Genomic DNA, 25964 nt, shown 5'->3' with positions numbered 1-25964 from the left:
CGAGGGGGAAAGATTGTCTTTGGAATAATAACAAAATCAGAGCCATTTCCAAGTCATGTTAGATAGTAAAAGAAAATGAACCAACACAATGAATATCAAGGGAAAGCACATTCTCTATATAGACTGGCCACCTTTCCTGTGTAATGGTAATGGGAAGAAGTTCTCAACTAGATAATACTTAAATAGCATTTATTCATTTCTAAAAAAGTATATCGCATGGGACTTCGTAGATAGCTCAGTGGTCTAAGCCCCTGCCTGGAGCATAAGGACCCAGTTTTGATCCTCAGTTCTGCATGCCATGTCAGCCCTGCCCCCGGCACACCCAGCCAGCTACTGAAACTGGGTATGGTAGTGCATATCTGTAATCCCAGTGCTGCGGAGGCTGAAACAGGAGAATACAGGAGTCCAAGCTGTGTAGTGAGACCCTGTACCAAATACATAAAATTAAAAATAATAAATAAAGAGTATTTCGCAAAAAAATCAAGACAACGAATAATTATAGTGAATTCATGAAGTACAAAGTCATGAAGTACAAAAGCATGGTCCATGAGCTATGAATAAGTTTACATGTAAAATTGTATTTAAGTAATTGGTATTTGAATCATGAAAACAAAGGCTAGTCCTGAGCTTTTAATCTTTTTACAGTATGTATAAAATTATGCTTAAGTAACTGGTGTTTAAGTCATAAAAATAAACTAGTAATACTCAATCCAAAAAGGATTAATAAAGAGAACAAGAATAGTGGGCTAGAAGAAGAATCGTATTTGCTTTCAAAACTAACTGAAAGAAAGGGAGGGAATGAGAAAGATCTAAGTTGCTGATTTTTGTCTTACATGAATATTTCATTCTAAACTTAACTAAAAAATATTAATGGCAGATTATCATTTAAAGAAGACTTCAGTAGAAACATTGTCTGTCAGGTGCTGGCATGTTGGTGCATACCTATAATCCCAGTTACTAGGGAAGCTGAGATGGGAAGATCACACAAGCCCATGAGTTCAGGAGCAGCCTAGGCAACATAGCAAGAGCCCATCTCAGGAACACAAAAAGAAATGTGTCTGTCTACAAACCATTCAACCTTTTTGTCCATTTCAGAAATGCTATTTCAGATGAATAAAAATTCAGAAAGCAAAAAAAAAGAAGAAGAAGAAGAAGAAGAAGAAGAAGAAGAAGAAGAAGAAGAAGAAGAAGAAGAAGAAGAAGAAGAAGAAGACTTCAGGACTGGTCAAATAGCTCAGCAGATTAAAGTGCCTGCAAGCAGGCACAGGGGTTGGAGGTTCGATCCCCTCAGGGTACACAGATGGCAATTGAGATTGGGTGTGGTGGCTCACGCCTGTAATCCCAGCACTTGGGAGGCTGTAAACAGGAGAATCACTAAAAGTCTGATCTAGTAGTGAGACCCAGAACACCCTGTAGACCCTTCCCTAAAATACAGAATAATAATAATAATAATAATAATAATAATAATAATAATAATAATAATAAGACTTCATATCTTCACAATGACTGCTGTGCTGGATGGCCTTCTACAGTGACTCTTTGGTCCCCACTTCTTGGTATTCATGCCTTTGTGTGGGTCTGAACCTAATCACTCATCTGTGAGAAAGAAGATGTGGCGCTGACGGGACAATGGGATTTCACTTTTAAAATTAGGCCATAAAAGAATATGACCCCTGGGGCCTGGGCAATGGTGATTCCCTAGCAAGTGCAAGGGTCTCAGTTCAATCCCCGGTTCCGCCAAAAAAAAAAAAAAAAAAAAAAAAAAAAAAAAAAAAACCAAGACTATGACCCCTTTCTTGTTTATGCTCTGCCTCTTCTTGTACATTAGTTCCGATAAAAGAAGCCACCATGCTGTGGGCTTCCCTATGGAGAAGTCCCTGTGGCAAGACACTGAGATCCTCAGCTCAACAGCATTCAGAAGCTAAATCTCGTCAACAACCACATAGATGAACTTGAAGGCAGGTCGTCTCCAGGTCTCCATCCTCCAGGTGAGACTGTGCCCCTTGTTCAGTACCTTGATCCCAGCTGAGACAGCCAGAACCCGCAGAAAATACTAGCAAATGTGTGTTGTTCTAAGCTGCTACATTTTGCTGCTATATCTTGGGATGCATAGTTTGTTAAACAGCAAGAGATAACTAATGACAAAATGTTCTCCTTGATCAAATCATGACCAAGTTTCTTTGAGTCCTCAAACTTGGCCTATAAAGACTTCAACAAACAGTAGTATAGCTCCTAGAAGCTCAAGGCCACCCCCCTTGGCTAACCCTAGCACCCTTAAAGTACCACCTTGATGCGGCTCAGGCCTTCCAGAAGCCTTGAACTATGTGTTTTAGTCAGCACCTGACAAGAGGCCCCTGACCTCCCTTTCTCAGAGCGATTACTAAAAAAGGACTTGTAATTCTGAATCTTTCCTCCAACTCTTGCACCTCCTATGACTCAGAAGTGCTTTCTCAAGAACCTGAAAGCCATCCTTTGGAAGTAGAATCCCTAAGGAGAAAGGGTCCTCTGACGTCACCTCTGTAGGACAGAAGAATCCTGCTGTAAGACACAACTGGTCTTCTCACTTCACACTGATGAATGTCGTAGTTGTTCAGTTCCCTGACTCTCCCAAGCCCCCAATTGTTGCCTTCCCTACTCCCATTTTAGCCTGGTCATTTCTACAGAAGCTCACACTGGGTTCAATTCACGCTGGACTCAGTTCCCTATTATAATAGTTATTTCTGATTAAAATTCACCTTTAGCCACTTTAATACAATCCAGCTTTATTGACCTTTGACATTAATGGGGAGAAAAGTAAAATACAAACAAAAGAGCAAGTGGGGCTGGGGAGATAGCTCAGCAAAATAAGTACCTGCCTGGCAAGCACAAGGTCCTGAGTTCAATCCCTGGTACTACAAAAATAAAAACAAAAACAAACAACAACAAAAAAATAGTGAGAAAACACAGGTTTTAAAACAAAAGAGAATACAAAGAAACAGTAAAATAATTAAAAATATTCAATTCAAAATATAAACAGCCATGCAAAGATAAAACCTAATTGAAATAGTTCCAAATGGAATAGGAAAAAATATGTAAAAAAAATTAAATGGCACATTCATTTAATAATATCAAAGGATAAAATTCACAGCAAAGTTATTACCAGTATGAATCTTAATGTACAAAATAGTATAGCAATGAAGTACATATACCAAAACTTTGAGAGAAAAAAGTAAGAGAAATCGTAGGAGAATTTGATAAAACTTTTTGAGTCTCAAAAAAATCAAAAAGAGAAAAAAAAACAGAGAAATAACTTGATAAGTTACAATCAAGTAGCATGACAGATCCTCAATAAATTTTATCTATGAACCATAGAGCAAATAAACAAAAATACCAATATTTTATGTGTCCACATAACATTTCAAAAAGAAACCACAGTACATGATAAAAATGTAAGTAATACATTTAGGAAATGTTATTTTAGGGATGGTTTATTAGAAATCAGTGACTTCCATTTTTTACCACACACCTTGTTTTCATAATAAATAACATTTTTGAAGTATTCTACTCCTTTATGTATTCATAATTTTTTAAATATTCCTGAGTTAGCCCATTCTACCACTGTTTTTTCCCTTCTCAGAGGAAGAATTATATTGTTTTCCTTGCAAGAATAAGTAATTTACTTTCTTTTTCTTCTCTAATATGTTACTTCAGTCATTGTTCTCTCTGTTCTGAGTTTTACATTTCTACTTGTAAAGACTTCTTCATTGTACAGAAGTAGTTGTTTCCTGCTCCCACTCCTAGCGAGGATCTTCACGTGAAGGGACCGTTTTCTTCTTGCATGCCTTCACCAAAATTCTAAAAATTCCTCCATTTACATAGTCATCCCAGATTCAACATTTTACAAGCTATAACCTACTGAATCAGCCTTGTTCGTGAATCTTTATGCTTAGAGTAATTCCCCATTGCTCCGATCCGCAGCTCCATTAAAAGGCTCAAGTCCAATCAGAAAGATCCAGGGCAGAAAGAAAGAGGATTCTACAGCCCAAACAAGCCTGCCCCCCTCCTGACAGGGACTATGAGTGAGCAGAGGCCTTTGAATTGAGTCCCCAACCCCACCTCCAGGCCTTCAACATTCCACCATGGACCATGAATCACAATGAGTGAGATATAAGCTAGATTACTTGGAAAGGCAAATACTACATCACATAGTCTCCCTAATATGTGGCATCACATGTGGCATTTTTTCCTCTAAAAATAAGGAAAAAAATAAAAAAGGAACTAGTATTAGAAAACAGGGAAGAAGGAGGAGGAGGTATAATGGGGAGGTTAGTATATTATATTTATTGAAAATAGGTCCAAAGACAAGGCAAGGAGGGTGAAAATGAAGTATGTTATATGCATGTATGAGTCTGTCAAAATGGCACCCATTAATCCATTTAACCAATATGCACTAATAAAAAGAAAGTGGAAAAAAAGAATCCACTTGATTCTTACACCTCCATATCTCTATTCATGAAGTCAGAGTCCAAGCATTCAATCCTAATTCCCATACTCACAGCCTCCCCGTCATTTTATTTCTCGATTCTTCAGAGGCTGATTTCACTATCCCCTTTATCTGGATTTATTGGTTACCAAAAAACTCCAGGTCATTGCCAGTGTCTCCTTCCCACAAGGTCCTAACACATTCTTTACTCATCTTCCACATTTCTCCAATCCCAGAAACTCTTCCTCTGTGTGCTCAGAAATTCTTGGTTTTTCTTCCACATCTAGCCCATCACTCTTTACTGCTACCATTGTGCTTCAAGACACTACTATTTCCTGCCAGGGTCACTGTAATAGTTTCTTACTTAGCTTCCACCATTGTTGTTTATACTCTGTCCTTGATAGAGTAGCCAAAATGACCTAAAAATGTACTGACCATGTCACTTGACTACTCAAAACTCTTCCAGCAGGGGCCCATTTTATTTAGAGTGAAAGCCAAAGTCCTTGTAATGCCTCAAAGCACATACTGACTGTCCCCACTCTAAGGGTTATCTTCAGACCTCCTCCTTGGAACCTCGCAGTCTTGTTGATCCAGCTACAAATGACAAATTTGCTGCTCCTTCTCTCTGAAATCCAGAAGGCCAGCAGCTATCAGAGGCTTGGAAGAGGGCTGGGAGGGAGGAATGGGGAAAGGTTGGCCCTTGGGTGTTCCCCTAGCTAGGAGAACTAAGGCTAGCGATTAGTCAGGTATTTGTGTGTATCTGCAGATTCACCAAGAAAAAGACAGCCACAAAATGAATTAATTCAAGTTCCATGAACGATACTGCCATTCAATTCACTGCATTCCAAGAAAATTCATTATGTTTTAAACTGTGTGGGGGAAAAATGCTCTGTTTTCATATGCAAAACAGATTCTAGATTCAGGTCATTGTACCTAGGGTTAGCAGCTACATCAATGAACAGTGGGACAGTCGAGTGGCTCAGGATTGTGGGACGATTCTTTGCTGTGCAGGGCCTTTCCACGTGATGGAGCACAGCCAGCATCTTTGGCGCCACCAACTATATAATAGTGCTCCTCCCCAATTGCTAGAAAAAGCAAAAAGCAGGCTGGTAGATTTTGAAAAGAACTCAGGTAGTTGCTCCCCAGTAGCCTCCAGATCTACGCAGCCTGTCCGTCTTTTCTGCGGTCATAGGCTCTCTCTGCAGTGCGCGGCCTGTTGCCAGGCTCATTCTCAACCCTCCCTCCTTCCTCAGCCCTCTCAGCCTTGCTGCCCTCTCTGGCCACCTTCCCTAGTCCTGCTTGGCATCACCACGGCCTGCAGCACCCCACCACCACCACCACCAAGCCCCTTCCCTTTTTTCTCTGCAAGGGCTCTTCAACTAACTACCTTTATCAAGTAAATGGCACTTGAAATTGTATTTCTACATGTAGTATCCAAATCCACATTGCCATCTGTCGTTATTTGGTCGTTCATACTCAGAAGGACCCACAGTATCACACGCCCAGAATCCACCTAGTCACCTTGTGCCATCAGCTGCTTCTCTGTGTATGAGCAGCAGCAGCAGCAGCATCCAACACTCAGTCTAGCGCTCACAGCCACCTTTAACCCCTCTCCCTCATTCCCCACATGCATTTGGTCACCCTGCCCGTCCACTTTTCCTCCCAAGTGCTCATGGCTCCTTCCTTTCTATTAAGGTAGTTCAAGATATCATCACCTGTAGTTCAGAGTAGGGTCAGAGTCTCCTAACTGGTATTTCATCTCCAATCTGTCTTTTGATTCTGCATCAGAAGGTGTTTCTGTAGATAATAACAGTGAACATTAGCTGGGTGATTCCGATATTCCAGGCACTACTCTAAAAGCTTCCTGTCTCTTTCAATCTGCACAACCACATCACAAAATAGGAACTGTTACTGCTAAAAATGTTAAACACCAGGCAAAGATGTTCCGAGAGGTTTCATTACTGCAGTTACAGGACCAACCCAGAAGTGACAAAGCCCCAATTTCAGGTCTCTCTGGCTTCTAAAATTCCATTTGTTTTTCTTTTTTTTTTGGATGCAACTTTATTTACGTTTGTTAGATTATTTAATTTCTGATACAGGACATTGAGCTCAGGGCCTTGCACATGCTAGGCCAGGGCTGTAGTGTTGAGCTACAACCCTTTTAAATTTTATTTTATTTTGAGACAAGGTCACACTAAATTGTCCAGGCTGGCCAGCAGACCCGCGTTTGCATGTCCCTTCCAGTCTGCTCACTGTCTTCTGCGGAGTCCGTTACAATCGCACCACCTCCTTCCTCCCCAGTGTCGTTCCACTCCATATTTATTAAGGATTCGCTCGTCGGCTATAGCAGGCCCCTTTTCTTCCTTGTTGTCTCCCTCCTCTGTGCCCAGACCTTTCTTCGCCTCCCCCACACCCCCAAAGGTTCAGGGCGACTTCAGTCTGCACAAGGAGAGACACACGAACTTCGCTGCATCTCTGGCTTTTCGCTGCCTAAATCCCAATCTTGCTTCATGGGTCTAATATAACAGATCATAAGAATTTTTTTTTAATGGTTTACAAGTGCTGTAAAACATTCTAAGGCTTCAACTGAAGTATTTTGTGAGCCACAGAACAGTGTCCCAAGAGGAGGATGCGACAGGTGTGTGTGTTCAGAGCGCAGGAAGAGTGGAGCAGGAAGCGTGCAGCGCAGGAAGAGTGGAGACTACAAATCGAATTTGGCTCGGGGTAACCTTGCTGCCAACTCCCAGTTTAAAACTTCAACAAGGGTTATCAGGAGCGAGTAAGATGGGGAAAAGTGGTAGAAACCCGAAAACATTCATTTCGAAACATCCCTCCAGGAGTGTCCCCTGCCCTCTGGCCCTGGAAGTGTAAATTGCTGCAGTGTCGCCCCCATCCCTAGCCGCTCAATCCTAAGCAGACCCTTCGGGTTCGGGTCCCGCCCCCACCCCCGTCCCGCGGACTACAACTCCCGGCGTGCCCCGCGCACCGCGGGGCCCCGGGCTGGGTGGGGGGCGCTGCGCGGGGCAAACCTCGCGGGAGGTGAGCGCAGCCCTCGCCCCTCTGCGGGCTGCGGGGAGCCGAGGACGCCGGGGCCGGGAGGCGGGACTGCGCGAGCCTCCCCGCGCTGCGCTGTGGCGCTGCTGAGCCCCGCGCTGCCGCCGCCTGTTGCACCCGTGGGCGCGGACGCCCCTCCGGGGCACTAGGGTCGCGGATGCCCCGGCCCGCCCCCGAGACGGCTGCCCCCGCAGGGTCGCGCAGCGGCTGGTCGGAGCAGAAACTTCGCGGGGTCCGCGGCGGGGCACGCCCGGGGGTCTGGCTCCTGGCGGCGCCCTGCGGGGGCGACGCGGGCTGATCGGACGCGCGGGACGGTCCTGCGAAGGCGCCGGCCGCCCCAGTGAGCGAGGGTCGGCAGAGAGGCCAGCCGAGCGGGGCAGCGGGCGCCCCGACCCCACCCGGCCTGCAAGTGCTGCTGCAGGTCCCGAAGCCGGCCGGGGTCATCTCGAGTTACTTGAGCAAATCCCAAAATGTGCTGGGTCCCAAAGTGACCGCCCCGCGACCTGTAACCACACACGCTACACACGCGCGCGCGCACACACACTACACACACACACACACACCATTGAAGTAAGCCACAGTTTGTTGCATGGTGTGAGAAGGGGATAGGTGAGTACACTGTAGTGTGTGTGTGTGTGTGTGTGTGTGTGTGTGTGTGTGTGTGTGTGTGTTTATTCACAAACGTCAGTGTATTACCAAACTTTTAAAACTCGCTGATAAGTGAAACTTTGTTGTCATACTTGAGAGTCCCTTCGTGGTTCACTGTTCATACCCTGGGACTGATTTCAGCAACACTTTCTGAAGCCTTCCACTGTTTAACAAGTAAACTTTTGATCACAGCAGGCGACAGGCACGGATTGTTCTTTTCTATATGTAGGAAGAAGTGCTTGGAAAAACTTCAGAGAATCCTTCCTCCTGGGAGTGTATCTGAGGAAGGGTTGGGTGGAACTCCATTTTCTTGGCCTCTTTCCCTTCAGGAGTGGTGAGCCTAGCTCGTGACATTCCGCTGCCTGCGGCAGGATTCGCACCCAGTCCCCTTCCATTTGGATTTAGTTGGAGAGTAGTTCAGGAATTTCCAGGCCAAAAACATGGAATCTTGATGAAAGAGCTCTTCGTCTCCTCAGGGCCCATCATGGTCAGCTGCACTGACACATGCCTGATCCACGGCGCGACAGACAGACAGACAGAACTCAAGAGTATTTGACCTCAGAGAATTAGTCCCTAAATTAAAAATTGTTCATTTTTGCCCCCCCGGGGGTAGGGGAACAATGGCAAAGATAGGTAGAGAGAACACTTGAAGCACTCCTCCGGGATGGTCTTTCAGGATATTGAAGGTGTCCAGGGACATTCCTGGAAGAAGCAGTGGACTTCAGAATTCAGATTCCAAATTCAGATGGTAGTTGCTGACCTGCAAGTGCCCTTAAAGACTTTCTAAATAAAAGGATGGTAGAACATTTTCTTCTCAATTCTATCTGAATCGTACACGATGAAGTGGATTTTCCCTGATCCTTTGGAGGAATAGGTATACTGTTCCCTATTTTGAGTAGTTTTGTGGATACCTTGAACTAAATATGTCTAAATGTTGACAAGTGTTTATTTCAAAAAAAGAGGAAACTATAGGTTTTCTCTGTGTGTGCAAACTATTTATGAAGTAGTACCTGGCAGGGGAGGTACCAGGATCACAAAATATTTACGAAGTAAGAATGTTTCTCTTCAGCCAAGCCAAGGAAGTGTGAGATTGTTAGAGGGTAATTTAATTAAAAACTCTCAACCAGCCATTCTATTCTGCCTCGCAATTTCCTGATTTAGGTTTTAGGATAATGGTAAAAGACTATAAATTTGGGGGTTGGTACAATGTCTTCCTATTCATATGTGACTCACCCCGTACAGTATTAGGTGTTCATAAATTGTGTTGCTTACATTTGTTGAATAATGCTTTTTTTTTTTTTTTTTTTGGCAGCTGGGATAAACAATTGAAATGAAACCTTTCATAACTGTTTGCTTTCTTTTGTAGAATAAAGTTTTGTTCCAGTTTGAATTTTTGTTGGTTTCGTGGGGTAGGATAAATGCCAAAATAAAAGGCCGTGGGTGTTTTCAGGAGATCTGGTCGTCTATTTTACATCCTCTGAAATATGCTGCTTCCTGCCTAATGAAGTAAAGGGATTTGCTGCCGGGCAGGCTTTCCTTCTTCTCACAAAGAGATTACTTAAAAACCAGCTCTGGGAACTTTGTCCACGACTCTTTACTACGGAAAAAAAAAAAAAAAAAGTAATAGCACGGCAGCTATGGGTTGTTCATTAAACTTAACTCCCAGCCCCCAGGTTCTCCCTCTTTTCCTTGAGAAGAGACAAAAAGAAATAGTTCAAAACGTGACATTTATGCTCAGAACAACAGTAGAGGCATATGCAACAACAGTGGAAGGGAGGGAGAAAAATAAGAGCCTATTAAGACAGTTTGGATTTTTTTTTTTTTTTTTTTCATCCAAGACAGGTGCAGGGAGAATTTTGCCGTTTGTGGCCTCGGGATTCGTTCGCTTGCACTAACTGTGCTGAAGGTAGTTGGCCAAAGTGAACAGGCACACTGTAGCTTTAAAAAGTCAGCCATGAACCAGAAGGCAGTTGGTGCAGCTTGTGTGTGATTCCTAACGTCATGTTGGCTGCGAGCCAGCCTGGTTTTATTTCACTGTGTCAAATTGTACCTCCTTATTGAATTCCTTTGCCAGCCTACTTTGTGAAAGAAAACATTGGGGTTTCTTTGGCTGTTCTTGATAAGCCCTATAAAAATTGATATGTTTTAGTTGCTTATAGGTAGGTTTTCTTTTTACTTTTCCACCAGAAAAAGGAAATACTAGTAATAATAATGAGACAATGTAGTGTGATGTTGCAGGGTGTGATTGTGAGTGTTTTGTTTGGTTTCTGAGACGCTTTAGAAAATGGTGAATGTGTAACAGTTTCCAACTGAAGTGAAATCATTCTTTGAGCTGGAGCAGCAGCACTATGTTCCTTCTACTCTGTAGCGGTGTGTGGCTGGAGGCTGAGAATCTATATGTATATTAAATGTTGGATTTCTCTAGCAGTAATCTAAGTGACTTAGCGACTGGAAGTTTGTGTGTGTGCGTGTGTGTGTGGCTGTGTGGCTGTGTGTGTTTCAGGAGTGGAGATTATCCCACACTTATAGTGTTATTTGTTAATCATCTACTTCGCTAACAGTGATAAAATCTTGTGAATTATTCTAAATGATGCACTTGCCGTGTCAGAGTAACCCCGGGAGAAGGAGTGCCGAAGTATAAAGTGATTTGAGAAGAGGTATATTGAATTTATGGCTTCAGTTGAATAACAGCAAATATGTTTCGGGACTAGTTTTTTTTTTTTTCTTCTTCTTCTTCTTTCTTAAAGCAGTTTTGTTTGTAGCTTTCTCATCTTGCTAATTGCATATTAATGGGGGGCTTTTATTTTGGCACAGTCTTGATCCCTCAAACAAAAAGAGTGATACGTGCTACTCTATCTCCTTAAATGTTTTGATGATTTTACATAAATCTGATTAGCTCTGTCTTACACGCGCGCACACAGACACACACACACACACAGACACACACACACACACACACACACACACACACACACCCTGCACCACCTTTCTGTTATCTGGCATTAAGGGTTATCTGACATCTTTTTTAATAGGCTTTTTGCTTTACCACAGCCTGGTCACCTTCCAGGCTGGTTTTTCTGAAGCTTTGGGAATAGGTGAGGTAGGCGAACACTTGCTGACAAAAGCATTGAGTGCCCTTCTGCATTGCATTGAAAAAAATCTAGGAGTCGACCCCCTCCCCCCAAAAAGCAAATAAAAGGAAAGAAAAAAAAAAAAATCCCAGCCCACGGTGGGAGGCAGCAGGCAAAGGGGGATTGTTTGTCTCCTACTTGGACTCATTTCTGAGTTGCAGTGTCCTCACTGAGTGTGGCACGCAGAGGACGCCGTGCCGGGTCGCCCAGCACTTATTTTGAACGAGGATTCAATTTCATTTGCAAATGCTCATTGTCGAGGAGGGGAGTGCCAGGGCGGATGAAAGCGCTCCAGTCCGTCTCCTCTAGTTGTGTAGGTTTAATCACATCTCTCCAATCGCTGAGGGAACAGGAGCTTTAAACAAACATACCCTGAACTGGTGTGAAGCTGTGAAAGGGACCTTTATGTCTCCGATTCAGAATATATGTTCTTCTCTCACTTTCTAAAAATTAAACACAAGCTTTTCTCCCTTATTGATTAGTTGCTGAAGTAAAGGAACCCTGCAGCCTTCCCATGCTATCTGTTGACATGGAAAACAAGGAAAATGGCTCTGTCGGTGTAAAAAAGTAAGTGAAGCTGGCTTCTGAGTTCTGCCCACAACAGAGGGACTCGGTTTCTATTTTGATTCCTCCCGCTTATCTGCCCCAGTGCACAGTTTGGGGATTGTCTTGGGCTGCCTCCCCTGGCCTCCAGCCTCCTTTCTGTCCTCCCCACTCCAGCTGACTCTTTCTGTGTTCTGTTTCCGAGACAGAGGTGAGACAGACACCCCAGTGTGCCCTATGGGAAGGGTAGTGTGTTTGGCCGTGCAACAGAGAAGGTTGAGGATTTCACTCTGCGCTCAAGTGAAACAAAAACTCTAAGCTAACACTGTGCTTCCAAATCCATACAATACTAAGATAGGGGCTGAAAATAGCATTTGAATTTGGTTTTCTGGTGTTAGTCCTCTCTTTTTCCTTTTTAATTAAAATCCCCTCCTCCCAGTCTCAAAACTGAGAAAGGAAAAGCTTCAGTGAAAATGGGAAGTTTTGGGTTTTTTTTTTTTCCCTAGGTTTTTCCAAATATATTTATTGCCACATTCTTCACATAAGAAATACTGTACCACTTCAAAATGTAAAGTTTAACAACTTCTCTGCCGTAATTTTTTGAACTTGTTCCTTGAATATGGCATATTTCAGTACATACCATAGTGTTCTATTTTAATGTCTGCTCCTTCATTTGAAATTTTTATATTTGCTGTGTAAAGGTAGTATATGCTTGATTCATTTAAAAAGGAAAATTCACTTGCATTATGTAGCATTATGTTCTGAAACAATAAAAAGCTAACTTAGAGGATATCTGTAAGTATGTGGGAAATATGTATTACCATTGAGTTATTCTGAAGCTATAGCCACTTTGATTACCAATAAAAAAGAAGTTCCAAGAGCATATTGATCTTTTTATTGCTTTCTGTGTCACTTAGTGCCCAAAATTACTGTCAAACTTTAGCATTAGAGGAAATTATTAAAAATTATCCAAAGAAGTCATGATGTCTAAGGTGTAGTATATATGTTTAAGAATAGTAATTATATTTTGCTTCCAAACAATATTATTTTAAAATTAAAGTTTTTATACAATTCTTGAATAATTTGTATATCAGTTCCCTACCACCATGTTATCTCCCAGTCTTGAAAGTTTAGCATAGGTAAATGTGGGAGGGATGAAAGAAATGGCAACTTGAGAAGTGCTGCCCCACGTACTGGCGGTGGTTATAGACATACCCCGCATTGGGCCTATCCAAAATGGAAGCTGCTAGTTGTGTATGACTATTAAGAACTTGAAATGTGACTAGTGTATGTGGTGAACTGAGCTTTTAAATGTTTTTATCCTTAGTAATTTTAAAACTTACAACAGCTTTTTAAGATGAAATGTACATGATAATGAATAACAAGTACTTGAAATATAAAATTGGTAAGTCTTGACACTTGAAACCACTGCTGTAGTTAAGATAATGAATATACCCCACCCCCATTTCCTAGGAACACTTTGTAATCTCTCCTGTCTTTTTCTTCCCTTCCTGTCCAGAGACAACCATTGATATGCCGGTTGTCAGTATAAATTAGTTTGTATTTTCTGGAATTTTATATGAATGAATTAGTCAATACTCACAAACATATACTTACATACCTGTTAGTGTCTCACTAGGCATAGTAATACTTAGTTCATTGCTTTTATAACAGTACTATTTCATGATCTGGATGTACAACAATTTGTTAGGTTTTTCCTATGTGGTGATAGACATTTGGATTGCTTACTTTTTTTAGGTATTATAAGTAAAGCATTCAAAGGTCTTGAAATATGCTTTCATTTCTCTGCCGCAAATACTTTAGAGTTCGAAGTGGTGGGGCTGAATGGTGGATGTTTAACTTTTTAATAAACTGTTCTCCAGACTCCTTGTCCCATAACATTCCACCGAGCGTGTGTAAGTATTCCAGTTGTTGTACATCCTCACAAATTTTTGCTCAGTTTTTTCATTGTATTCAGCGTAGAAGCATTTTCGTTTCCCCAGTAACTGAAAATGTTCATCATCTTTATGTTTGCTTATTTTACGTCCGTTTTCCTAGGTTACCTATTATTCAAATGTTTTGCCCTTATTTTTATTGGGTTCATTTTGAGTATATTTGTTGCAAAGAGAGTTTGTACATAGTGTGAATAGTTGAAGAAGTCCTATTCATCAATTTTTGTTCATGGCTGGTGCTTCTGGGGACATATTTAAGAAATCTTTGTCTAAACAGGGACTCAAGGATTCTCTCCTATGTTTTCTTCCTAAAATTTTATGGTGTTAGATTTTAGGATTTAATGCCATGATTTTTGAGTTAACTTTTTTCTTTCTTTTTTTTTTTTTTTTTTTTTTTTGTGCGGAACTGGGGATTGAACCCAGGCCCTTGAGCTTGCCAGGGAAGCACTTATTCTACTGAGCCATCTCTCCAGCCCCCTTGACCCTTGAGTTAATTTTTATGTGTAGTGTGAAATAAAGATTGAAGTGTTTTTGTTGGTGGTGGCAGTAGTGGTTGGGATTTTTGCTGATAATTATCCAAATTTGTTAGCACCATTTATTTAAATGCTTTGTTGAAAGATAATTGATCATATATTAAGGATTTACTTCTAGGCTTTTTGTTCTCTTCCACTGACCTTTTGGCATACACTTACACCAATGCAAAATTGTTTCAATAATTGTAGTTTTCACTGTAGTCTGAAATCAGTAGTGTTAATCCTCCAATTTTGTTTTTTTTAACACTGTATTGGCTCTTTATTTTCAATGCAAAATTTAGAATGTGCTTTTCAGTTTTCCACAGGAAACAAAATAACAACAACAACAACAACAACAACAAAATCCTACTGACATATCCGTTAATATTGACATAGGTCAGTTTGGAAAGAATTGATCTTAACAATACCTTATCTTCCAGGGAATGAACATGGTCTACTTTTTCTACTTGTTTAAATCCTTTTTTATTTCCCTTAGCATTGTTGAATAGTTTTTTGTGTGGAATTTACACATTTTCAGATCCTTATATAGGTCATGTTTTTATATTATTGCAAGTGATGTTGCTTTTATAAAATCTGAATTTCCAAGGGTTTGTTGGTAGTATATGGAAAAATAATTGATATTTACATATTAATTTTGTATTTCACAACCTTGCTAAATTTGTTGATTATGTCTAGTAGGAGTTTTGTCAATTCTGTACTAGTTTTTCTATTTATTTATTCATTCATTTATTTGGTACAGGGTCTCACTACACAGCTCAGATTAGTAGTGATCCTCCTGTCTCAGCTTTCCCAGTGCTGAGATTACAGTATGTGCCACCACACCCAGTTTGTGTGGCTGGCAGTGCCCTGGGGTTCCAAGACCAGCAGGAATTGAACCCAGGCCCTAGTACTTGCCAGGCAGGCATTTAGACTGCTGAGCTACCTCCCCTGTCCTGTACTAGTTTTTAACATAACTAATTATGTCTTGTCACTAAAGATGATTTTAGGTCTGGCGAGATAGCTCAGCAGACTAAGTGTCTGCTTTGGCAAGTGCAAGGACCAGGGTTTGATCCCCGTCCCACATGCCACAGCAGCCCTGCCCTCGGGGCTCACTGAGCCATGACCTAGTCTGGGCGTAATGGCTTACACTTGTAATCCCAGTACTGGGGAGACTGAAAACAGGGGGATCACTGAGTCTGAGCTGTGTAGTGAGACCCTGGACCAAATACATAAATGGAAAAAAATAAAAGATTTCATTTCTTTCTTCACAATCTGGATGACATCTATTAACTAGCTAGCTATTTTTCCTTACTGTTAAACTACAAAGGACCTCCAGTAAAATGTGGGGAAAAAAGCAGTAAAAGCCATTATCTTTATTTTGCTCCTCATTTAGTCTTTGTAAATTTTTCTCCTATTTATATGAAGGTTTTTTTTCTTTATTGGCTATAGTTTAAGCAATTTGATTATGAGAGTTGTGATTTTTCTTCATGAATCTTGTGTTTGGAGTTGGTTCTATTTCTTTGATTGAGCATGGAAATTTTTCAACAATTATTTTTCAGTATCTTTCTTGTTTCCCTTTTAGAAATATATTTGATTATTTGGTATTATTCCATTACTCACTGATGTTCTGTTCATTTTTAAAATCCTTTTTCTCTGTTTCACTTTAAATGGATTCTATCATTTTGTACTTAAATGTACTAATATTTAAAAATTATAATTTCTTGTTAATCCTGCCCCTTTTATTTCACGTTTCACACAATATAGTTGTCAATAGAAATGGTGCCTACTTAACATATTTAATCTTTTCTCTAGCTCCTTGAACACATACAATACAGCCATTATAACTCTATTTCCTTTAATTAATTTTACCATTTGAATAATTTCTCAGCTTCAATTAATTGATCTCTCTTCTAATGATGGATTGTATCTTTTTATTTCACTGCTGTCTTTTTTTTCCACATGGTGGGGATTGAACTCAGTACCTTGCCACTGAGCTATCTCCCCAGCACTTCGGTTAATTTTTGATTGAATACTAGGCAATATTAATTGTACCTTCTTGGAAGACAGATGTTTTACATATTCTTATGAATATGCTTGATTTTTCTTCTGGATGTCATTAAGTTACTTGAAAACATGTTGATTATTTTGCTAGGTAAGACCATAGCTACAGCTAATCTAAGGCTATTTTTCTCTTTTTCTGGAACAAACTCCTCCTGTGTACTCTGATTAGTACCCCTGAACTATGAGACTTTCTTTTCTGGCAGCAAGAAAAAGCACTGTTTTCATTCCTACATGGTCTTAAAAGATTGTTTCCTAGAATTGTTTTGTGTGATTCCTTCCCCAGCTTCATAGTCTCTTCACATATCGATGATCATCAGAACTCCACTCAGCACTCAAGGCAAAGCCTTGAAGCTCATCAGAGTTCCTTTTTTATTTTTTTCTTTCCTCTCCAGGATGACCCTGTGTATATCCTAAAACTTTCTCCATGGGGTAAGTGGGAGGGGCCTGCCTTTCTTGTTTTCTGTCTCTCAAGAATCACTGTCACCTTTACTTCCTATGACCAATGTTTTGCATGCCATTTTAAAATACATATATTTTGTTTGCTTTTTCAGATTGTCTTAAGCAGAAAGGTAGATGTGGTTACCATGACTCCATCTTGACAAAAGTGTGTTTATGTGGTCACAAAAGGTGGTGGCTTACAGATTGGAGAGGGCAGAACTGTTTTATAAGGCAGGATCCATGCAGACATAGAACATAAAGTCTCAAGGAGATGCTGCGGAGGGGGCTGACCTGGGCACCGCAAGGTGTTCAGCGGCCTTCTTGGCCTCTACCAACTAGATGGTAGTTGTAACCTCCCTCCTGCCATGACAACCAGAAATGCCTCCAAGCATTACCGAACGTTCCCTGAGGGCCACAGTCATCCCCAGTTAAGATCTGCAGGTTTAGAATAACCTCCACACGAGAAATGTGTACAGGACAGTTCTATGTATTAGAAACTAGTGTACATATTTGTACCAGTCATTTCTGCTTAAAATTCTAAAAGATCATGAATTGTGAAATATTTCAATCTGGAGATTAATTTTCCTCTTCTGCTTTCTGATTTATATATCATAGACAAGAGGAAAGAGGAACAGTAAAGCAAATGTAGTAGAATATTAAGGCTTTGAGGATTCTGGGTGAAGGATGTATGACATTTCTGTATTATTCTTAATTTTTTATAAAGCTGAAATTATTCCTTACAAATTAGAATGAAGAATGTTTGTTACTTGGAAGACAAATGCATCTTTCTTTAGGAAAGAAGCAATACTCTTGACTCAGAATTGGAACCAAGGCTGGGAGAATTAAACATGATATTGCAGTGCAAAGTATTTTTGACTTTGAGTCAAGTTTTAGGTTCAGAAGATTTGATTTTATTTCTTCACTAGTCATTTAATTTCTCTTTGCTTTGGTTCTCTTGGCTATAAAATGGAAATGGAAAGTGGTTTAGTGGATCAAAAATAAAACTCTTGTAAATTGTAAATAGTTGGTAGTGTTTGTTTTCCATTTTAAAAAGCATCTGAGGGCATTATATCATTTATCTTCACAAATATTACTTTGTTCAGTCATTGCAACATTTAATATGATAAATATATTGCAGCTTTTGTTTTTTGAGGTAACTAAAACTCATAAATATATGACTGTTTGAAAATCACATGAAAAGGGGGAAAACTGAGAATTAAAAACAGTGCTTTTTATGGTGATACACACCTGTAATCCCAGCCACTGGGGAGACTGAAAACAGGAGGATCACTACGTCTGAACTGCGTGGTGAGACACTGTACAAAAAAAAAAGCAGTGCTTTTGATTTGAGAATAGCGCTCTTTTTACTTTATGTATCGTCATTCAGTCCTGTGACCGGAAGTGGGCCTGGCTTTCGGCAGCCTGGGACAAGTCAATTCCAGAGATGGACCTTGGCCTCTTAGGTCATTGCTGCAAGAAGCAAAGGATGATTCAAACTCCTGTCTCACAGCTTCTTACTTGCCAAACTTGCTGATCTACATGAGATGGGATACAGTATACCTTACAATTTTAAAGAAAAATCATGTAGGACTTTTCTTACATCCTTCCTGTTTCATCCTTTTAGTCCTGCTAAATTCTCCCAGCCTTGGAAGAACTAGAACAGTTGTTCTCTAATATGAATACTTGTTCAGCTCTCTATTATTCTGTGCATGAGTTATATAATGTTGGCATCATGTTAAAAAGGCTTAAATTCTACTTGAATTTGTTCTGAAAGGCCAGGGTAAGTGAGTTTTATGTCACAGTAATTACCAACAAATTGATATGACACGCACAAACAGGAAGAATATTGTAAGAAAAATGGCCATAAGGTTAGCAAACATTCCACAGGAGATATGTGGCCTATTAAGCTATGAAAAGATATTCAGTGATAATAGTAACAAAGAAAATGTAAGTCAAGATCATACCAGTTCATTTGGCAAAATTTAAAAAATATGATAATTACAATCATTATTGCAGATATAGATTTATAGGCATAGTATTGATGAGTACTATCAATTGTTAAGAGACTTTGGAAAATAGCATCATTTTCTGATTTCAAACATTCAAATATTTTGTAACACAGTAGCTCCATTTTTAGATCTATATTAGTGCTACCCAATAGAAATAAAACCTGACTCACATATGTAGTTTTAAATTTTCTAGTGGTCATCTTTAAACGAGTTAAATAAATTCCAACAATACATTTAACTCAGTCTATAAAAATATTATTTTGACACATATTGAATGCAACTATTAATGAGGGTTTTGTAGTTGGTACTACAATTTCTTCATTGGTTGTGTATGTTATACTTACAGTGTATCTCAAAATGAACACAAAACTTTCTTTGGAAATACTTGATGTATATGTAGTTGCCGTAACATTTAGACAGTGGAAGTAGAAGAATTACATGCCCAATGAATTCTCAGTAGACTTAAATTTTGTAATAACTGTATTTGTAGGTAGTTAGCAAATGTGCAGTTGATGTCATCTTGATTTCACTTTGCAGCAAAAGCATGTTGCTTTCCCAATTGTATCTGTCCAAATTAAATATATTTAGTGACATGCATATCAACATATTATTACCATTGAATTTGAAGAGGTTTGCATAAACTGATAACTCTATCAATTCAGTAAAAGCTTGTTCAAAATTTTCTTGAATTTCATGTTAGAAAAATGTCTAAAATTATATTATTGTCTTATGCTCTGACAAGATATATTTTCAACATAAAAATTTTCTATCTACTTAGCTAGGTTACAGATCAGCTTTTCCTTTTCTTGGAACTTCAAATTTATCTCATTCAAATTCAGTGTGCTATCAATAAGAAAACGTAAATTGCTCTGCCATTTTTGTCTTTAATTCTTGAATATTTGGCAAACATTCCTTTTATTTAATAAAATCTTGCATTTGTTTTAGCGGCCCTACAGATCTTTGAAAATGCTTCTGTGACTGAACCAATCAAGCTCTCGCAGAGTACAAGTCATTAAGCTCATTTGGCTCTGCTGCTTTTCATAGTTCCACTTGCTGGAATTGATAGTCGCCATTGACAGATATATGTTCATCTACAACACTATTCATGAATCTGCTTCAAGAGCAGAACATTGGGCCAGCCAGACACTCAGCGGACTAAAGTGCACCTGTAATCCCAGCGCTTGGGAGGCTGAAAACAGGAGGATCACTGAGTCTGATCTGCGTAGTGAGACCCTGTAGGCCCTGTACTAAATACATTAAAAAAAGAGAAGTGCCTGCAGATAGCAGAAGTAAGCAATAGGGAAACATTGGTATTTTATATTAGCATTTTTATAAAACCAGTGTTTTAAAGCTGCATCGTTGAAGTACCACCCCTTCGGGTAGAATTTCACTCTTATTTGTACACATAGCTGAAATTCACCAGCAGAAGTAAAAGATGTAGGAGCATCTGTCATGAGTTGTATCTGGACGTCCCCCCAAGCCTCGTGTGTTCATGTGGGCTTTTCAGACATGGTTGAGCCTAGATTGTGTGATGGATTCACGGTGCAGTGCTGGGACTGAGGGTGTGTGACCACTAAATCAGTGCACTGATTGGTTTGGCATGATGCTAATCCCGTTAGTCTAAGTAGAATACAGAAGGAGCAGAGAGAAGCTGCTAAGGTCCCTTGCTGGCATTTCTGCCTTCTGCCTGCTGTGCCTTGGTTGTCCTCTGTGATGCCCACCTGCCATGCCACCCTGCCTTGCAGTCAGCCAACCAGGGACTGAAACGTCTGCAAACTGTGAGCCAAATTAACCTTTCTTACTTAAATTTGGGTGTTGGGTGTTTTGTTTCAGCAATGAGAAAAGTAGCTAAGGCAATATCTAAACCAGGCGTTCAACCTTGCAGATTGTAAACTGATATTTCTTCATGATATTGGAAACCTTTTAATATAAAACATACCTTAAGCACTATCTGAGCATGCTGTTTATGTTGTACTTTCACCTACAGCTACAGAAAAGTACTTCTTTTTTTTTTTTTTTTTTTTTTTTTTAAGTTTTAACCAACTGAACTTAGATTCTGGTAGAGAACCTACTATTGTTTTTTGTGAAGTGTCTGTTTAGACTTCTCATGTTTTATCAAAACTTCTATAAATGAAATATATTAATAGAAAAATTGTTTTCTTTTGTGGCAAGAAGGCAAACCATTGCCAGAGGTTTTTTTTGTTGTTGTTTTTGTTGTTGTTGTTGTTGTTTTTTGTACAGGGTCTCACTATGCAGCTCAGATTTGTAGTGATCCTGCTGTTTCAGCCTCCTCAGCTCTGGTATTACAGGCATGGGCCACCATGCCCAGTTTCTGTGGCTGGCTCAGGGCAGGGCCAGCTTGGCAGGTGTTACCAAGGATCGAACTCAGGTTCTTGCACTTGCCACGGAGGTGCTTAGACCACTGAGCCATCTCTCTGGCCCCAGGCATTGTAGCTTATACCTATAACTTCAACTATTGTACTCAGGAGGCTAAGTAAGGAGTGTCTTAAGTTTGAGGCCAACCTATGCAATTTAGTGAGACCTGTCTCAAAGTTTCTTTTAAAATTTAATGAAATAAAAGAAAAAAACAATTAGGGATGCAAGAAGGTAAACCATTTGCCTAGCATTTGTTAGGCCCTATGTTTAATCCCTGATACAGAAAAAAAAAATCTAAGTCTTTTATAATTGAACAAAGTATTAAGTTTGAATTCTGTTTTAAAATTTTTAATAATTTCTTGGGGCTGGGAATATGGCTCAGTAGAATAAGTGCTTGCCTGCCAAGCACAAGGGCCTGTGTTCAATCCCCAGTTCTGAAAAAAAAAAAAAATTCTCGGATGTTTAATTTTTATTTCAGATGACTAATGCAATACTTTATAATTAATTTTTACTTTTTAAGAAGAAATTTAACAGGGCCAGGGAGAAAGCTCAGTAGAATAAGCGTTTGGCTGGCAAGTGCAAGGGCCTGAGTTCAATCCCCAGTTCCGCAAAAAAAAAAAAAAAAAAGAAAGAAGAAATTTAACAAATTTACATTGCTGAAAATGTCTCCTGATAATATCCGTTTTATTATCTTTACCATTTTTAACACAACAAACAGCATTTTTTTTGTTCTGTTCTAACAATGTGCAATTTCTATTCTTCATTAAACTGTCATATCTTTGTTAGATTCCCTTTTTCTCTTTACTCTCTTAGTACTAGTTCCTGCATCCCTTCTCAATCCTGTCTCTTTTTAAATTCAAATTTTTTCTATTCTCTTTGTTAATTGAAAAAAGTTATATAATAAAATAATAACACAGAAATCAATTTAGTTAGCTATTACAACATAGAAAAGAATCTTTGTTAAATCATGCTTTCTGCAAATATTCAACCAACAGTGCACAGGGGAAAGTCATTTGAACTGAGTCAGTCTTTGACACACACTAGATGGGTGTTATGTGTGTGTGGCATGCTGGGGACGTGGCGTCCTGATGTGCGAATAAGAACTTCAGCTCAAAAGCATGCTTCTGTGGGGCGGAACAGTCAGAGTCACAGCAAAACAATGGAGCTGTGCTTCACAGAAACATGGCTTATACCACTTCAAGGTTTTAAATTTATATACAAACTAAAGGAAATTAAAAATTCAGTTCCTCAGCTAGGCGTTAAGTGTGCAATAGCCACATTACCAGCAGCTACCGTGCTGGAAGGCCCAGGTCATACCCAAGAGGAGCTGTCACCCATCCCTCCCGGGAGGAAGGTGAAATGAAAAGGAGATGGAAAGTGTGATTATGCCAGGTGGAGACAGCCAGGGTGGGGGCTGAGCCTTGTAGTGAGATGTAGTTATTGTCAAGATTCTAGCTCTTAGCTTGCCTGTTGGCTTCCTGGGCATTTATTATATTATTAAAAATAGCTAACTAAATGAAAGAGAGCTGTCTTAATAGAGTAGAATGCATGCTCCTAGACGGTTTCTATACGTATACTGTGTCTGTACATACACATAATCACTCAAAAATGCGAACATATATACACATATATTTAAGAAAATTCTCACATATGGGCATATATGTAAGAGCGTGTATAAACATCCAGTGCAAACATGCATATAAGTTTTATCGAGTAAATGAAATCTACAAACATGTTCTGATCATTGGTAAATGACCAGCTCTGTTAGATACATGTTAGACTTTTCATTAAATTCTAAAAAGTGTTCTAGATAATTTGCATATATTCACATACTTGTCCAAATCGCAAATATTTGATGTTTTTTCTATTCTTTCTTTTTCCTTTTCCTTTCTTTTGCATTCTGTTCAGTTTTAATCTTTTTTTTTTTTTTTAATCAGTTTTATCCTAGGACAAGAGGAGAAACCAATACACTTTCCAGTTAGCAGCTTTCTAACAAGAGGTGGTGCATTTTCTGTCCCTGCACTGCCACACCTACTGGAGAAACAATAGAACACCCTCAGTAACAAAGTTTGTCAAGGATCTTCAAAATGAGCCACTTCAGCTGTGCGTGGTAGAGCAGTCCTGTAATCCCAGCACTCAGGAGGCTGAGGTGAGAGGACTGCTGTGAGTTCTAGGCCAGCCTGGGCTACATAAGTGAGTTCAAGACTGGCTCACTACATAAGGAGACCCTGTCTCAAAAAACAAAAACAGCAACAAAAAGGTCTACAGGGTGTTCAGGGTCTCACTACTAGATTGGACTTGTAGTGATCCTCCCGGTTACAGCCTCCCAAGAGCTACGATTACAGACATGCGCCACCACGCCCAGTCTCAATCACCGGCTCAGCACGCCTCAGGGGTGACGCCGGCACGGCAGGCCAAGGGATCAAACCCCCGGCCCCTGCGCCTGCTTGTAGGCGCTTTGATCGGCTGAGCTATTTCGTGGGTTTCATCAGGAAGTGAAAGCAATATTTTTATTTTGGAGTGCACAGCCCTTTCAAAGTTATTGATTCCATGCTTTTTTCTTGATAATGAATGTTATAAACCTTGCACCAATACCAATATTCAAACTAAAGTCATATTAACTTTTAAAACAGTTTTCACTAATAACTAAACCAGTGAAGCCAAAGAGTTAAAGAAATTATTACTCTGACTCACGTGAGTTACAGGATCAAGAGCTAAGTGGCAGAAGTAAAGTACAGAGTTAAATTCGTGGTAGAAATCATTATTAATGTTGTGAGCCCTTCAAACTTCTGACCTCTTTGTACAATTATCAAAGAAGACTCTTCAAAATAATAAAACAGTGGCTGCCTCAGTAAGCAGGTCCATCCCGGCTTACAGCAGTAAGGTATCTGCTTCTAAGTTACACCAAAGATTGAACAAATTACTACCCAGGGTATGTGGTTGTTTTTTAGAAGCCTGGTAAAATGGAATGGGAATCCACCAATAAAGGTGATTGCGCGCTTGATCAGTGGCTTAAGCTTTTGTTTACTTCCTCCTGAACCTGTCTCCCCGCAGCATTGTACAAATAACCAGCAGCTCTTGAATGTATGTGCTTTGAAGGCAAGGAAGAGCTTTATCCAGCGTGTGGCAGTTCCTGGGTGCTCTCTCGCCAGCGTGCCCACGCTTGTCTCCTGCACCCCCACAACCACACAACTCTGACTCGACCTGGAGGCAGTGACAGTGGCTCCTGGGACAGTCTTCTTCACGAGGCCCAGCCATCTACCGTGGAAGGTGGTCATGTGTGATATGATGTCCTATGCTTAAAAAAAAAAAAGCAAAGGAAAATAACACTCCTAGGACATTGTAAATGGATGAATATTAAATATATTTTAACAACCTGTGAAGAAAATGAAAAGAAAAAAAGAACTGAGTCAATAATGCAAACTTGAAAAGTGAGCTTTCTAATCAGAATACAGCACTATGTTGTAAACTCTTCTGTAGGTATTTATGGTGGAATCAGAATGTTATTTCCTTCTTTCTTTCCTTCTTTCCTTCATTCCTTCCTTTTTCACAAGAACAATTTACATGAAATGCACCCTTTCACAAGTTTTTAAGTGTACAATACAGTATTATTATCCATGGGCTCTAAATAGATTTCTACAACTTGTTCATCTTGCATAACTGAAATGTTATGCCAGTCAGTTAGCAATCGCCCCTCTTCTCTTCCTCCACTGTTGCCAATTGTTATTTCATTGTTTGCGTCACTGAATTTATTTATACCTCATCTAAGTAGAATATATCATTTGTCCTTCCATGACTGACTTATTTCACGTAGCATAATAGCCTCAAGCTTCATCCTGCTGTCACAAATGAAAGTAGTTCATCCTTTTCCAACAGCTGAGCATTTGATTGTATGTATTGAGAATTTTTCATCCAGTCATGTATCATTGGGCATTTCAGTCTTTCCACACCTTGGCTATTGTGAACCATGCTGTGGAAAGCATGGGTGTGCCAATATAGCTTTGATATCCTGATTTTCATTCCTTTGGATAAACATCCTGAAGCAGTGTTGCCCTATCATATAGTAGTTTGATGCTTAATTTTTTTTTAAATTTTTTTGAAGAACCAACATAGTGCTTTTGCACTGTGCATGTACCATTTTCCATTCCTGCCAGCAGTATACAGGGTTTCCAGTTTATCCCCAGTCTTGCCAACACTGTCATCATTGTTTTAGTAGCAGCATTCTAACCGGTATGAGACAGAATCTCATTGTGGTTTTGATTTGCACTGTGATAATTAGTGACACGGAGACTCCTTTTGTACGCCTGGTGGCCATCGGTGTACCTTTTTTGAAGAGATACTTACTCAAGTCCTTAGATCATTTTCCAATAGGGCTGTTGTTTTTCTTTGAGTTAAAAATTATGTTTTTTAAAATATCACATATATTGCTTGCTAATTTCTCTCCCTTTCTATAGGTTACCTTTTCAAATCAGTTTGGTTGGGGCTTTTTTGTGCAGGTTTTTCGTTTGATGTAGTTCATTTGTCTATTTTTTATTTTGTCACCTGTGTTTTTGGTGTAATATCCATAAAACATTACCAAAATCAATTTTGTAAGGCTTTGCCCTTGTGTATTCTTCTGGGAATTTTACAGTTTCGAATCTTATATTCAGGTCTTTAGTCCATCTTTAGTTAACATTTGTAGAGGTATAAGACAGGGGTGTAGTATTCTTTTGCATGTGGATCTCCAGTTTTCCCAACATTATTTGTTGAAAGAGATGGATTCTTGTCAGTCATGTTAA

General features: G+C 39.7%; 1 protein-coding gene across 1 annotated transcript in view; it reads left to right on the top strand.

Moving 5' to 3' along the window:
- Positions 1–7264: 7264 nt before the first annotated feature.
- Positions 7265–25964, top strand: part of Samd13 (sterile alpha motif domain containing 13) — a 50689-nt gene continuing 31989 nt past the window's right edge. Inside the window, exons 1-2 of the mRNA XM_023724345.1 lie at positions 7265–7329; positions 11778–11862. Of these exons, the coding sequence (XP_023580113.1) occupies positions 11810–11862 (53 nt within the window). The 5' untranslated portion in view covers positions 7265–7329; positions 11778–11809. The remainder of the gene's footprint in view (positions 7330–11777; positions 11863–25964) is intronic.

The sequence above is a fragment of the Octodon degus genome, unplaced genomic scaffold, assembly GCF_000260255.1.
Source record: "Octodon degus isolate 3935 unplaced genomic scaffold, OctDeg1.0 scaffold00109, whole genome shotgun sequence".
In the NCBI taxonomy this organism is placed as follows: Eukaryota; Metazoa; Chordata; class Mammalia; order Rodentia; family Octodontidae; genus Octodon; species Octodon degus.
Note: the sequence above shows the minus strand (reverse complement) of the source record. Positions and strands in the feature narration are given on the sequence as shown.